The 16,513-nt window shown below is 36.9% G+C and overlaps 1 protein-coding gene and 1 long non-coding RNA gene across 30 annotated transcripts in view; one reads left to right on the top strand and one right to left on the bottom strand.

Moving 5' to 3' along the window:
• LOC147840170 (uncharacterized) overlaps window positions 1-11,898 on the top strand; it is a 100,809-nt gene extending 88,911 nt beyond the window's left edge. Inside the window, exon 3 of the long non-coding RNA XR_015511034.1 lies at window positions 11,656-11,898. This is a non-coding gene — a long non-coding RNA (uncharacterized LOC147840170). The remainder of the gene's footprint in view (window positions 1-11,655) is intronic.
• cep192 (centrosomal protein 192) overlaps window positions 1-16,513 on the bottom strand; it is a 164,265-nt gene that overhangs the window by 89,305 nt on the left and 58,447 nt on the right. For all 29 annotated transcript variants that reach the window (XR_015510921.1, XR_015510917.1, XR_015510920.1 and 26 more), the window contains exons 42-44: window positions 13,668-13,763; window positions 13,430-13,549; window positions 13,125-13,234 (exon numbers count right to left, since the gene is read on the bottom strand). Coding sequence is in view for 24 of the 29 variants with exons in the window: in XM_087286573.1 (XP_087142699.1) it covers window positions 13,125-13,234; window positions 13,430-13,549; window positions 13,668-13,763 (326 nt within the window). In the remaining 5 variants the exon portion in view is untranslated. The remainder of the gene's footprint in view (window positions 1-13,124; window positions 13,235-13,429; window positions 13,550-13,667; window positions 13,764-16,513) is intronic.

Raw genomic sequence — 16,513 nt, forward strand, 5'->3', positions numbered from 1 at the left:
TGCAAAAGGTTGTGTGATACACAACCCATTACACCTTAAAATTGCGTAAAATCGCCTCCTAGTGGCCGATTTCTTTCAAAATTCTTACAGTCCTCTAGGTCCATAAGTCGAACATACCCAGCGAGTTTCGTTCCGATCGCTCATCGTTAACCTTGCTAAATGGCTGCACAATTTTAATTGGCTAATGGCGGCCATGTTTTTTGAGATGTGTCATTGTCCTTATAATATGTCATGGCAAACTGGTTAAAGACACTGCATGCCAAATTTCAAGCTGATCGGACTAACGGTTGTAAGGTTAGGGTAATTTTATGGTTTTTAAGCTTTATAGCGCCACCATGTGGCCAAAGTCCGCTGTTTTTGCACTGTCACATCAAATTGAGCTTATGCATGTGTGTACCAAGTTTGGTGATGATATCTCATTCCGTTCAAAAGTTATAGCTCCAATTAGCATTTAGCTTCAATTAGCATCGAACATTGTTGTGTACTGTTTCGCGTGAGAATAAAAATGTCAACTTTTTTTTGATAATTATTGATATTCAGTGTCCAGAGAACATTTGAGAGCTGGTTTGGTTTAGATTGAGTGAAAAACCTAGGACTAGTTCGCAAAAGTAGGTTTCGGATAAATCGCGATGTAGCGGGAAAACGGTGCGTCGTAGAGCAAAAATTTCTGCTATACACTTTTGTTCAGGTTAACCCAAGGATTCAAAAAATGTAAAGTTTTTGAGTCTACGACAAACGGTGAACGATAAGCGGCCAAAAATGTCCAAAAAGTGTTTTTTTGGCGCCATAGCGCCACCTATGGTCTGATTTGGCTGATCTTTGGCCAGAACGTAGTGTACCGGGGTACTACCATCTGGCCAAGTTTCAGCTCTCTCGGCCTTACGGTTTGGTCTGGGCAATAGTGACTTCGGCAGAATAATAATAATAATAATAATAATAAAAATCTTAACAAAAACAATAGGGTTTCAGCGCTTCGCGCTTGACCCCCTAAATAAAAATTTTAACAAAAACAATAGGGTTTCAGCGCTTCGCGCTTGACCCCCTAAATATAGCTGCGAGCAGCAATTAACGGGGGTCAAGCAGTTTAGCAGGGTAAGGTCATATAGCAGTTAGGACGCCTGTAAGTAGTTTATTCGACAATTAAATATATGATCAGAATGTTAGAGTTTATAGATTGAGCATGAACATTTTGATTGACCATAATTATGTCAAAGTATTCAGTATAAGCAGCCATATGATATAATGTGTAGATCGAGTCATGGCACCTTAGACAAAGACACGACATGTCAAATTTTAAGTTAATCAGATAAATGGTTACTCAGATAAAGTGATTTTACAATGTATAGCGCCATCATGTGGCCAATGTCTACGAGTTTTATGCTTTGACCTTAGACTGACCTCTTGCATATGTGTAACAAGTTTGGTGAAGATATTTTAATTCATTCATGAGTTATGGCTATTTTAGCTCTTCTTAATAAAAATGACAAAAGAGCAGTGAATAAGCTATTAGTGATCTCCTACTGCCATCTAGTGGCCACAGTGTAATTTATTTATGTGATTACAGCCATTTAGGTGTGCATAAACATATCCCTTCTATAATTGAGCATGTTCTAACTGTATAAAATGAAAAATTTGTATTTTATTAAAATAATTATAAATTTACAGAGTAAAAAGTGTGACAAGCTTTGACTAAATTTGATCTTAAATGCATTAACTGTGTTCATGCCATGTCAGTTTGGGATTCAGAATGCATTACATAACATTACATTACATTCTTTGCTATAGAGCAGTAAAATAAACATCAAGTGGTCTGTTACTGCCATCTAGAAGCCACAGTTGTGATTTTCTTTACATGTTTTAAAACAATGTGTTTAATCCAATGACTGTAAAAAAATATGGACGACGCGACAGCCCTTTTTCCCATTGAACGCCTTGAGGGCAAAACGCCTGCTTGACGGGCACAAACTGTCGCAAAAGACTGCTGAAATTGGAGCCAGACATGCGCAGAAGGACTGTCTGATGGAGCCAGAGGAGGAGCCGCGAAAATGAGCAGAGTCGAGCTTCCAACCAAACGCTTTATGTAAAATCAACTACGCCCCCCGAACTTCTCAGCATGCGTTTGCTGTCATATCAACACAAATGGATGTAATAACGTTAACAAATATGAGGGTTTTATATATTCAATCGCGCCAGCTCCAGGCCGCAGCGCACAACTTACTCGCGGCGTCGCGGGCTGATTCCGGCTCGCATGCGGCAGCGCCTGCTCGCTCGGCCGCCGCATCTGGCTCGATTGACTCGGACTGGAATCGGGCAGTGAATCCAGGCATCCGGAGTAGGTCCAGCAGAGGTAACATTAGTCAGTCTGAGCTCTAAGAGAGAAGTCTCCGGCAGGCGAGAATCTAGCCGGAACTGTGTTTTGCTATCTGGGTGGTTAGGCGTGTATCAGCAAACTAATAAAGCCCGAAAAAAGCCCTGAACTTAGCGAATAAACAGTGTTCCACCAGGATCATGTATGTCAGAAACTATAGTTTACTGCTGAACTCATTTTGTCATGGTAAAATAACACAGAAATCGAATAATAACATTTCAGTCTACTTCAGTCTCCTGCCGAAGCTCAGACGCCGCGCTTTGAGAAACTGTAAATCACAGCTGTCAATCACGATGACACGCCCAGCATTAAATTACTGCTAATAACAAACTGTTTACAAAAATGAAGATCTGCACCTATTTCAGCACAATAACCAGTGCCTTAATCGACCAGAACTATCTTTCGGGACATTTTATTGCAAGTGTAATATTTTTTTTTATTTGGGCTCAAGTCTCCTTCATTAACACGGAGGAGGCGGGCTTTATGACTTGTACTGCAGCCAGCCCCCAGGGGGCGATCTAACGGCCGAAACCTTCACTCAAACGTAGGCTTGCGGCACACTTGGTTTAATCATAGAACCAGTTTTACCTATTAGAATTATTATGAAGAGGTTAACTGGGACCAAATTAGATGTTTAATGCATAACAGTGTTTACATCAGGTCAAAATGTGATTCAGAATGATCCTAAATGCAATTTCTCTGACTTTAAACTCAAAAAATGTAAAACAACAAAGGTATGCAAATGTTTTGAACAATAAATAAGTGGTCTTGTTGTGACATCTAGTGGTTAGAAATGGTAGGTGACAGTTAAAAGTCTGTGTTATAGTGGCTAAAATGATAGAATATTGAAAATATGTGTTTTTGAGACCTTTAAACATCCAAGATGGACAAAAAAAATAACTTATAAATCATTTCAGTGATAAGTGTGTAAATGAAGCACATTTACTTCATTTTTAAGCCATTTTAGCATGTTTTTAGAACCATTTCCACTATTATAGCGCCACCTATAGACCGATCTTTACAAAATTTTGCATGTTTATTCACATTGACATGTCACATGTGCTCACCAATTTCTGTGATGTTTTGGCTCTTCCTTATTGGTTTCCAGGCATGTAGGTTTGTGTAGACACGCCCCTTTTGTTAATGAGCCTGTTACAGCTATCAGAAGTGAAAAGTTCAACATTTTTTTGATAATTATTGATCTACTCAGTCCAGAGGTTCATACAACACTGGTTTCGTTGCAATTGAGCTAAAAACCAGGGACTAGTTCGCAAAAGTACGTTTTGTACATATTAATGGTTTTTTAATGAACAGTTTGAGTAACAGCAGTGGTTTTAGTGTCAAACTGTTCGGTATGAGCAGACCTATCACATGACATGTAGATTAAGTGTATTTGTGAAATAGTGTTTAAATGAAGCATATTTACTTTATTTTTAAGCCATTTGGCATGTTTTTAGGACTATTTTTGCTATTATAGCGCCACCTATGGTTTGATCTTCACAAAATTTTGCATGTTTCTTCTCATTGATATGCCACATGTGCTCACCAATTTCTGTGATGTTTTGAGTTTTCCTTATTGGTTTACAGGCATGTAGGTTCGTGTGAACACGCCCCTTTTGTAAATTAGCCTGTTACAGCTAGCTAAAGTGAAAAGTTCAACTTTTTTTTGATAATTATTGATCTACACAGTCCAGAGATTCCAACAACACTGGTTTCGTTGCGATTGAGTGAAAAACCAGGGACTAGTTCGCAAAAGTAGGTTTTTCAGATGTTGATGAATATTTAATGAACAGTGCGAGTGACAGCAGTGGTTTGAGTGTCAAACTGTTCGGTATAAGCAGGCCTATCATATGATATGTATTTTGTGTGGTTTTGCAAAAGGTTGTGTGATACACAACCCGTTACACCTTAAAATTGCGTAAAATCGCCCCCTAGTGGCCGATTTTTTTCAAAATTCTTACAGACCTCTAGGTCCATAAGTCGAACATACCCAGCGAGTTTCGTTCCGATCGCTGATCGTTAACTTTGCTAAATGGCTGCACAATTTTAATTGGCTAATGGCGGCCATGTTTTTGGAGATGTGCCAATGTCCTTATAATATGTTATGGAAAACTGGTCAAAGACACTGCATGCCAAATTTCAAGCTGATCGGACTAACGGTTGTAAGGTTAGGGTCATTTTTTGATTTTTAAGCTTTATAGCGCCACCATGTGGCCAAAGTCCGCTGATTTTGCACTGTGACCTCAAATTGAGCTTATACATGTGTGTACTAAGTTTGGTGATGATATCTCATTCCGTTCAAAAGTTATAGCTGCAATTAGCATTTAGCTTCAATTAGCATCGAATATTGTTGTGTACTGTTTCGAGTGAGAATAAAAATGTCAACTTTTTTTTGATAATTATTGATATTCAGTGTCCAGAGAACATTTGAGAGCTGGTTTGGTTTAGATTGAGTGAAAAACCTAGGACTAGTTCGCAAAAGTAGGTTTCGGACAAATTGCGATGTAGCACGAAAACGGTGCGTCGTAGAGCAAAAATTTCTGCTATACACTTTTGTTCGGGTTAACCCAAGGATTCAAAAAATGTAAAGTTTTTGAGTCTACGACAAACGGTGAACGAATAGCGGACAAAAATGTCCAAAAAGTGGGTTTTTGGCGCCATAGCGCCACCTATGGTCTGATTTGGCTGATCTTTGGCCAGAACGTAGTGTACCGGGGTACTACCATCTGGCCAAGTTTCAGCTCTCTCGGCCTTACGGTTTGGTCTGGGCAATAGTGACTTCGGCAGAATAATAATAATAATAATAATAATAAAAATCTTAACAAAAACAATAGGGTTTCAGCGCTTCGCGCTTGACCCCCTAATAATAAAAATCTTAACAAAAACAATAGGGTTTCAGCGCTTCGCGCTTGACCCCCTAATAATAAATATAGCTGCAAGCAGCAATTAACGGGGGTCAAGCAGTTTAGCAGGGTAAGGTTATATAGCAGTTAGGACGCCTGTAAGTAGTTTATTTGACAATGAAATATATGATTAGAGTGTTAGAGTACAATGTATAGCGCCACCATGTGGCCAATGTCTACAAGTTTCACGCTATGACCTTAGATTGACCTCTTGCATATGTGTAACAAGTTTGGTGAAGATATTTTAATCCATTCATGAGTTATGGCTATTTTAGCTCTTCCCAACAAAAAATGAAAAAAAAAAAAAAACAGTGAAATAAGCTATTAGTGATCTCCTACTGCCATCTAGTGGCCACAGTGTAATTTATTTATTTATGTGATTACAGCCATTTTGGTGAGCACAAATAAATATTCCTTCTATGAATGAGCATGTTATAACTATATAAAATGAAAATGTAGTATTTTATGAAAACAATTAAAAAATCTACAGAGTAAAATGTGTGACAAGCTTTGACTAAATTTGATCTTAAATGCATTAACTGTGTTCATGCCATGTCAATTTGGGATTCAGAATGCATTACATTACATTATTCTTTGCTGCAGAGCAGTAAAAAACTATGAGTGGTCTGTTACTGCCGTCTAGAGGGCACAGTTGAGATTTTATTTACATATGTTTTAAAAGGAGCTTAATTATAGAACCAGTTTTGCTAATTAGAATTATTATGAATAGGTTAACTGGGACTAAATTAGATGTTTAATGCATAACAGTGTTTACATCATGTTAAAATGTGATTCAGAATGATCCTGAATTTCCCTGACTTTAAACTCAAAAAACAAAGGTATGCAAATGTTATGAATAATAAATAAGTGGTCTTGTTGTGACATCTAGTGGTTAAAAATGGTAGTTGACAGCTAAAAGTCTGTGTTATAGTGGCTAAAATGATAGAATATTGAAAATATGTGTTTTTGAGACCTTTAAACATCCAAGATGGACAAAAAAATGTAACATGTAAATCATTTCAGTGAAAAGTGTGCAAATGAAGCACATTTACTTTATTTTTAAGCCATTTTAGCATGATTTTAGAACCATTTCCACTATTATAGCGCCACCTATAGAACGATCTCCACAAGATTTTGCATGTTTATTCACATTGATATGCCACATGTGCTCACCAATTTCTGTGGTGTTTTGGATTTTCCTTATTGGTTTACAGGCATGTAGGTTCGTGTAGACACGCCCCTTTTGTAAATGAGCCTGTTACAGCTATCTAAAATGGAAAGTTCAACTTTTTTTTGATAATTATTGATCTACTCAGTCCAGAGGTTCATACAACACTGGTTTCATTGCGATTGAGTTAAAAACCAGGGACTAGTTCGCAAAAGTAGGTTTTGTTTATATTGATGGTTTTTTAATGAACAGTGTGAGTGACAGCAGTGGTTTTAGTCTCAAACTGTTCAGTATGAGCAGACCTATCATATGATATGTAGATTGAGTGTTTTTTGTGAAATAGTATGTAAATGAAGCAAATTTACTTTATTTTTAAGCGATTTAGCATATTTTTGCTATTATAGCGCCACCTATGATTTGATCTTCACAAAATTTTGCAAGTTTCATCTCGTTGATATGCCACATGTGCTCACCAACTTCTGTGATATTTTGGGTTTTCCTTATTGGTTTACAGGCATGTAGGTTTGTGTGGACACGCCCCTTTTGTAAATTAGCCTGTTACAGCTAGCCAAAGTGAAAAGTTCAACTTTTTTTTGATAATTATTGATCTACACAGTCCAGAGATTCTAACAACACTTGTTTCGTCGCGATTGAGTGAAAAACCAGGGACTAGTTCGCAAAAGTAGGTTTTTCCTATATTGATGAATATCTAACGAACGGTGTGAGTGACAGCAGTGGTTTGAGTGTCAAACTGTTCGGTATGAGCAGGCCTATCATATGATATGTATTTTGTGTGGTTGCGCAAAAGGTTGTGTGATACACAACTCATTACACACTAAAAATACGTAAAATCGCCCCCTAGTGGCCGATTTCTTTCAAAATTCTTACAGACCTCTAGGACCATGAGTCGACCATGCCCAGTGAGTTTCGTTTCGATCACTCATCGTTAACCTTGTTAAATGGCTGCTCAATTTTAATTGGCCAATGGCGGCCATGTTTTTTGAGATATGCCAATGTCCTTATAGTATGTTATGTCAACTTGGTCAAAGACACTGCATGCCAAATTTCAAGCTGATTGGACAAATGGCTGTAAGGTTAGAGTAATTTTTATGTTTTTTTAGCTTTATAGCGCCACCATGTGGCCAAAGTCTGCGGGTTTTGCAGTGTCACCTCAAATTGAGCTTATGCATGTGTGTACCAAGTTTGGTGATGATATCTCATTTCGTTCAAAAGTTATAGCTCCAATTAGCATTTAGCTTCAATTAGCATCAAACATTGTTGTGCACTGTTTCGCGTGAGAATAAAAATGTCAACTTTTTTTTGATAATTATTGATAATCAGTGTCCAGAGAACATTTGAGAGCTGGTTTGGTTTAGATTGAGTGTAAAACCTAGGACTAGTTCGCAAAAGTAGGTTTCGGACAAATCGCGATGTAGCGGGAAAACGGTGCGTCGTAGAGCAAAAATTTGTGGTATACACTTTTGTTCAGGTTAACCCAAGGATTCAAAAAATGTAAAGTTTTTGAGTCTACGACAAACGGTGAACGTATAGCGGCCAAAAATGTCCGAAAAGTGTTTTTTTGGCGCCATAGCGCCACCTATGGTCTGATTTGGCTGATCTTTGGCCAGAACGTAGTGTACCGGGGTACTACCATCTGGCCAAGTTTCAGCTCTCTCGGCCTTACGGTTTGGTCTGGGCAATAGTGACTTCGGCAGAATAATAATAATAATAATAATAAATATAGCTGCAAGCAGCAATTAACGGGGGTCAAGCAGTTTAGCAGGGTAAGGTCATATAGCAGTTAGGACGCCTGTAAGTAGTTTATTCGACAACGAAATATACGATTAGAGGGTTAAAGTTTATAGATTGAGCTAACAAATGTTTGCTTAAACACTCCAGAGAAGCAACTTCGATTTTTAAATATTGACAAATTTTTAATGAACATTTCGAGTGACCGCTTTTATGTCAAAGCGTTCAGTATAAGCAGCCCTAAGATATAATGTGTAGATCGAGTCATGGCACCTTAGACAAAGACACGACATGTCAAATTTCTAGTTAATCAGATAAATGGTTACTCAGATAAAGTGATTTTACAACGTATAGCGCTACCATGTGGCCAATGTCTACGAATTTCATGCTATGACCTCTGATTATCCTCTTGCATATGTGTAACAAGTTTGGTGTAGATATTTCAATCCATTCATGAGTTATGGCTATTTTAGCTCTTCCCAACAAAAATTACAAAACTATATAACTATATAAACTAATAATTTTGTGTTTTATTAAAAGAATTTAAAAATCTACTGAGTAAAAAGTGTGACAAGCTTTGACAAAATTTAATCTTAAATGCATTAACTGTGTTCAGTTCATGTCAATTTGGGATTCAGAATGCATTACATTACATTACATCACATTCTTTGCTACAGAGCAGTAAAATAAACTATAAACTATAAGTGGTCTGTTATTGCCATCTAGTGGCCACAGTTGTGATTTTCTTTACACATGTTTTAAAACAATGTGTTTAATCATAGAACCAGTTTTGCCTATTAGAATTATTACACAGAGGTTAACTGGGACCAACTTAGATGTTTAATGCATAACAGTGTTTATATCAGGTCAAATGTGATTCAGAATGATCCTAAATGCAATTTCCCTGACTTTTAACTCAAAAAAGTAAAACAACAAAGGTATGCAAATGTTATGAACAATAAATAAGTGGTCTTGTTGTGACATCTAGTGGTTAGAAATAGTAGGTGACAGTTAAAAGTCTGTGTTATAGTGGCTAAAATGATAGAATATTGAAAATATGTGTTTTTGAGACATTTAAACATCCAAGATGGGCAAAAAAAAAACTTATAAATCATTTCAGTGATAGGTGTGTAAATGAAGGACATTTACTGCATTTTTAAGCCATTTTAGCATGTTTTTAGAACCATTTCCACTATTATAGCGCCACCTATAGCCCGATCACCACAAAACTTTGCATGATTATTCGCATTGATATGCCACATCTGCTCACCAATTTCTGTGATGTTTTGGGTTTGTCTTATTGGTTTACAGGCATGTAGGTTCGTGTAGACACGCCCCTTTTGTTAATGAGCCTGTTACAGCTATCTAAAATAGAAAGTTCAACTTTTTTTTGATAATTATTGATCTACTCAGTCCAGAGGTTCATACAACACTGGTTTCGTTGCGATTGAGTTAAAAACCAGAGACTAGTTCGCAAAAGTAGGTTTTGTTTATATTGATGGTTTTTTAATGAACAGTTTGAGTAACAGCAGTGGTTTTAGTCTCAAACTGTTCAGTATGAGCAGACCTATCATATGATATGTAGATTAAGTGTATTTGTGAAATAGTGTTTAAATGAAGCACATTTACTTTATTTTTAAGCCATTTGGCATGTTTTTAAGACTATTTTTGCTATTATAGCGCCACCTATGGTTTGATCTTCACAAAATTTTGCCCGTTTCTTCTCGTTGATATGCCACATGTGCTCACCAATTTCTGTGATGTTTTGGGCTTTCCGTATTGGTTTACAGGCATGTAGGCTCGTGTGGACACGCCCCTTTTGTCAATTAGCCTGTTACAGCTAGTCAAAGTGAAAAGTTCAACTTTTTTTTGATAATTATTGATCTACACAGTCCAGAGATTCTAACAACACTGGTTTTGTCGCGATTGAGCAAAAAACCAGGGACTAGTTCGCAAAAGTAGGTTTTTACTATATTAATGAATATTTAATGAACGGTGTAAGTGACAGCAGTGGTTTTAGTGTCAAACTGTTCGGTATGAGCAGGCCTATCATATGATATGTATTTTGTGTGGTTGCGCAAAAGGTTGTGTGATACACAACCCATTACACAATAAAAATACGTAAAATCGCCCCCTAGTGGCCGATTTCTTTCAAAACTCTTACAGACCTCTAGGACCATGAGTCGAACATGCCCAGCGAGTTTCGTTTCGATCACTCATCGTTAACCTTGTTAAATGGCTGCTCAATTTTAATTGGCCAATGGCGGCCACGTTTTTTGAGATGTGCCAATGTCCTTATAATATATCATGGCAAACTGGTCAAAGACACTGCATGCCAAATTTCAAGCTGATTGGACTAACGGTTGTAAGGTTAGGGTCATTTTATGGTTTTTAAGCTTTATAGCGCCACCGTGTGGCCAAAGTCCGCTGTTTTTGCACAGTCACCTCAAATTGACCTTAAACATGTGTGTACCAAGTTTGGTGATGATATCTCATTCCGTTCAAAAGTTATAGCTCCAATTAGCATTTAGCTTCAATTAGCATCGAACATTGTTGTGCACTGTTTCGAGTAAGAATAAAAAAGTCAACTTTTTTTTGATAATTATTGATATTCAGTGTCTAGAGAACATTTGAGAGCTGGTTTGGTTTAGATTGAAAGAAAAACCTAGGACTAGTTCGCAAAAGTAGGTTTCGGACAAATGGCGATGTAACGGGAAAACGGTGCGTCGTAGAGCAAAAAGTGCAGCTGTGCACTTTTGTTGGGGCTAACCCAAGGATTGAAAAAATGTAAAGTTTTTGAGTCTACGACAAACGGTGAACGTACAGCGGCCAAAAATGTCCAAAATGTTGGTTTTTAGCGCTGTAGCGCCACCTATGGTCCGATTTGGCTGATCTTTGGTGAGAATGTAGTGTACCGGGGTACTACGATCTGGCCAAGTTTCAGCTCTCTCGGCCTTACGGTTTGGTCTGGGCAATAGTGACTTCGGCAGAATAATAATAATAATAAAAATCCTAACAAATACAATAGGGTTTCAGCGCTACGCGCTTGACCCCCTAATAATAATAATAATAATAATAATAATAATAATAATAAAAATCTTAACAAAAACAATAGGGTTTCAGCGCTTCGCGCTTGACCCCCTAAAAATCTTAACAAAAACAATAGGGTTTCAGCGCTTCGCGCTTGACCCCCTAATGAAATATCACGTTTAGCAAATATAGTGATATTAGATCCAGCGGGAGATGCTTGATGAGCAGTCCGACAAGCAGAGCTCTCATCTGGGTAGAAATGCTAGAGCGCTTGCCCGAGAGTGTGTGTGTGGTCACGTGATGTGCGTTTTCAGCGTTTTGGTGTGGACGGAGAGCTGTTCAGAAACGCTGGGTAAAACGCGAGTGTGGACGCGGATCGTTTTCATTCTACAACGCCGTTTTAAAACTAAAACGCACTAGTGTAAACGGGGCCTAAGACAATGGTTCTCAATTCCGGTCCTTGGGACCCCCTGCCTTGCACAATGTGTAAGTCTTCCTTTCATAACACACCTGATTCAGATCATAAGCTCATTAACAGAGAGATCGATAAATTGATCCTTGTTTGTCATTTAAGAGAGACATAACAAATGTGCAGGGCGGGTGTTCCCGAGGATGGAAACTGGAAACCACGGCTCTAAGACAAGAAATATTATAAGCAGGGGCATTCAGTGGGTAGTCATTTAACATACTTTAATGTCATGTAAACTACACTAGCATTCTACCACTGCTCTACTGTTTGCCTTATATGCTTAATGTGCTCTACAATTTGAAATATTCTCAGCCAATTTGCTATACAGTCATCAACATTGTCACCTTAGAATTATAAGGTCCTATCTGCGTTGTAAATGATTTTGAGATATTGAGCTCCAAAGTTTTTGCATTCCACTTCGCAAACACTATGTGTTTAACAGTTCTCTTTCATACATTACCATGACAGAGAGCCTAAGGGTTCTATAAATGTAAATTATCAAAGATAATAACAAGGCTAACAACAATAACAAGGCTGTGCTTATTTTTTTTCCCAGTGCAGATGTTAATATTATATAATTAATATGTTAATAAGTATTAAATGTTATGCTTTAAATGAATTATTGAATTATATTTATCAAATTATAAGCCCCATGAATTAAATAAAGCAAGGCTTAATGCACTGAGCTCACCACAGATAGACTGTTACATACAAGATCAGCTTCAAGACTCAACACTCAAAGATGACCTCCAGGAAAACAGCCAGGATAACATATTTCAACTCCTGAACCACAACCTCTGTCACCAGACATGCTTCCATTTCACCTGGCTCTCCCCTTTTGAGCTTTTCAAAGAAAATGGAGGAAATAAGCTGATGTTTGCTGGGAATAATCTTTTACATTCCTATTCTGATATTAGAGAGAATATTAGAGAAATATGAGCTAACTGATTTGAAACAAAGATTTAGTAATGCACATTTTTCTATGACATTTTTCTGCCTAAAGTTGTCTAGATCGAAATGTGTTTTGTTTATTTTTTTTATATTCTACTAGAAAGGTATAATTGTCTAACTCTAATATGTTCTTATTAGCTAAGTGCATGCTGCTATGTTTCAGGTTGGTATGTTACACGTTGCTTGGCAATACATGTAGTTGTCAAATGATAATATTTTCAACATTTATTACACATTTTTAAAATGTAGTCAACATGATAATAACAGGGCTTCAATTAGACATTGTAATCAGTGATGGGGTTATTGGTATTAAATGATTTAGCTGCAAGTGGCTGTCCCGAAAAATTATGAAGCACCTCTAGGTCTGTATTTATTCAATAATTTATCTAACAAGTGTTTTAAGTAGAAATCATACAATAAACTGAGATGGCAAACAGTGTTCTTCATGTAAATAACACACACATCCAAACATAGACACACTCTTACTCTGTCTTAGTGCCTGCAGACTCCAGTCTCTTCCTGCTCTTCACTCGATCTTCCTTTTCCACTGGTAAGCAGTTTTGCTTAACACTGGATCCTCGTTTAATGCTTATGCCCTGTACACATGAAAAACTTTCAACAACTCCCAAAACAAGTACTTTTCAGCCATTTCATTTTTTGCAGTAGTTTCATGTACTTGTTTTAAATGAAACAGCATTTCAGCTATCAGTCTCTTCTGTTAGGAGGCTAAATTAATAGACGTTGCATTAGGTTGGTTATAAAAAACAGATTTTCACATTGATCGGACTTACAGTACCACACAGCTGGAAGCGAACACGACTTTTGTGCTGCGGTTTGGCTGCTGGGTGGCATTCTAAATCCCAAAACTGTGCATAATCACCTTGGTCACGAGGGAGGAATGTGAATTGAACCTTTTTACAATACCAAGAGAGAAAAAAAACAACACAACAAAAAAAAAACTAACTGAATACTTGAATGAAATCTGTACAATTGTTCAGAGATGAGCTGTTTTTACACACACACACTAACCTTCATGCTCTCTTGAGTCCCCAGAATCCCAGATACCTTCCCACATCTGAAAGCAGTATATGTTGCACGATAAACACCTCCACTTCTATCGACGTCCTGTTCCATGAAACAACAGCAAAGGTAAAATGAGTTAAACCATAAATAATGAAAGGTTCAAAATTCTTCCAAAAATGTCAGAGGTGGAGACAAGTCACACATGGTCAAGTCTTAAGTCTTATTCCATCAAGCCTAAAGTTACAGTTCAATCAAATCAAGTGAGTTGGACCACTTAACTAAAATAAACAGACACCTTTCTACATTTTTTTGACAAAAAGTTTAAAATCATTGAGTCAAACATGTCTGATCCAGTCTGTGTAATTTAATTTTGCAACAGTGAATCTTTTCCTTGTTCATTCGCCAAAACAAACGTATCTTTTTCTGAGTCATGTACTTAATTTGAGCAGAACATAATTTAAAATGGCCAGTAAACAGTAGAATGCTTAATCATCTTTTCTGCAGTGGACGCACAATATGCATGTTTCATCTCATGTTCTATCTAAAGTATCCTGTCTATGAAACCCATGTGCACGGTAAAATCTAGAAGGGATACAGCAGCAGCATGAGCATATCAATATAATATAGCACAATTTTTGCCACCGGCACCTCCATTCACAGTCTGATCATCTTGCTTACCAACATACACAAAATAATGTAGGGGATTCGAGAAAGCAGCTTCAGTGCCGGGCAGCAGTTTAAATGTACATGCTCAAGTTGAGCAAGTGTGACCATTAAGTTCGGCCATACCAAATTCTCGTCTTTTTGACTCGTTTGACTGAAATTGTGGTGTGATTGCATAGGCACCTCCATGTTAGCGTACTATCATGCAGTATAAGTGTACTGCTATTCAGCTTCCACATGTAACATTAGTTCACACATATTCATTTAAGATAGACATTAATGGCCGCCTCATTTTAACCTTCCTGTCGTGTTCAGGTCAAATCTGACCGATTTACAACTTAAATCACTCATAAATATTGTGTTTTACATCCTATTGCCTCAAGGCCTTATGATATCCTCCACACTATGCATTTGAACATATAAAAGTGATGATCACCTCTTTCATTAAATTTTGAGTGTTTTAATCAACCTGGTTACACTTGTGGTGTTCCCGGTCAAAAGTGGCCGCCATAGGAAATGAATGGGTATCTAGACTATATTCATCCATTAGACAGAAAACATCCCCATACTGACTAACCCAACTCACTCACTCACTCACTCACTCACTCACTCACTCCAGACTGAACAATGCCTTTCAGTCTGATCTCACAAGGAAACATAATTATTTTACGTTTTGTCAGTTTGGTGGCTAATTCATACGAGTTCAGTCGTACAAAAATGAATGGTTTTTAAAAGGAGACGTAACACCTAAACCCAATCGTTATTCATTGGGGATAAGCAAATTGTACAAAACTGTATAAATGAGATCGTACAATTTCATATGGATTAGATACTAAACCAATAAGTTATGAAATGTCATGAAAGAGTTGGATCCTCCAACGTGAATTAGCTTCCTCAGTGTATCATTTCTTCACCCAGACTAGGTGTCTGTTATGTGAATTCATCTGTGTGTCTTTCTTTCTTTCTTTCAATCTCCGTTTAGCCAATCTCTGAGTCTAGCAGGAGCACTTTTTAGCAGCAAATATTTTGGTTACACTTTACATTAAGGTTCATTAGTTAATGTTAAGTAATGCATTTACTAACGGGAACAAACAATGAACGATACATTTACTACTGTATTTGTTCATGTTAGTTAACGTTAGTTAGTGAAAATACAGTAGTTCATTGTCAGTCCATGTTAACTCATGGTGCATTAATGTTAACAAGCTTGGACTTGGATGTTAATAATGCATTAGTAAATGTTCAATTATGATTAATAAATGGTGTACAAGTGTTGTTCATGATTAGTTCATGTTAGTAAATGCATTAACTAATGAACCTTATTGTAAAGTGTTACCAATATTTTATAATATTAGATCGTTATTTTTTCACTCAAAAATGACCAAAGTATAACTAGTGCTAGTTCTGTGTCCATGCTCACCGTATATACCCTCAATCACTATTCCCTATATTAGTACATCTGAAGGATTGAAAATTTGATCACTCAGAACACAGGAAATGATAGCATTTTGTTTGTGCTTTGCTGGTTGATCAACCATTCAGATGGATTAAATGTAAGTTTTTTTTGGTCAGACGCTGTGATCGTTATTTTAGTTAGCTGTCTATTAGTAATGAAAAAGTATTTAGTTTTCTGTCATCTATTGTTCATTTTGTAATATATTTTCAGCGCCTATTTTTATTTTCATTGCAGTGATTTTATGTCTAATTCTGTAAATTCATGTTAAACACTACTTTGAGAGATTCTTCACAGCTAAAGAATGTTGAATAAAAATTGGGTTGGGAAAAATATTTGTGCGCTAATATAAGAGCAGTTAAAACAGACAATAACAATTTTGACCGGGAACACTAAAGTAAGGGGCAGGATGTGAACACGACAGGAGGTTTAAGATAAACACCAACTGTTATATTATAGCAATATTTTCCAATTACATTTCCTATAGGAAAAAAAATTATAACAAATATTCAACTAAGGCCAATTTTCAACCTATGCGCAAGTAAACTTCATATCGGTTACTTTGTACCTTTCCTTTTGGTTCCTGAAATGTTGTATGTTGTCTCGTCAGATATTTTTGTGTGGCATACTCTGGATCTGGCATATTTTTAACATCAATTTTTAAATATTTATTGCCAAAATAGACCATTTGTGGAGCTACTGGCATACCTTTAACATTCATTTAAAAGTCTTTATA

This window comes from Danio rerio, chromosome 16 (genome assembly GCF_052040795.2).
Source record: "Danio rerio strain M-AB ecotype USA chromosome 16, GRCz13ab, whole genome shotgun sequence".
In the NCBI taxonomy this organism is placed as follows: Eukaryota; Metazoa; Chordata; class Actinopteri; order Cypriniformes; family Danionidae; genus Danio; species Danio rerio.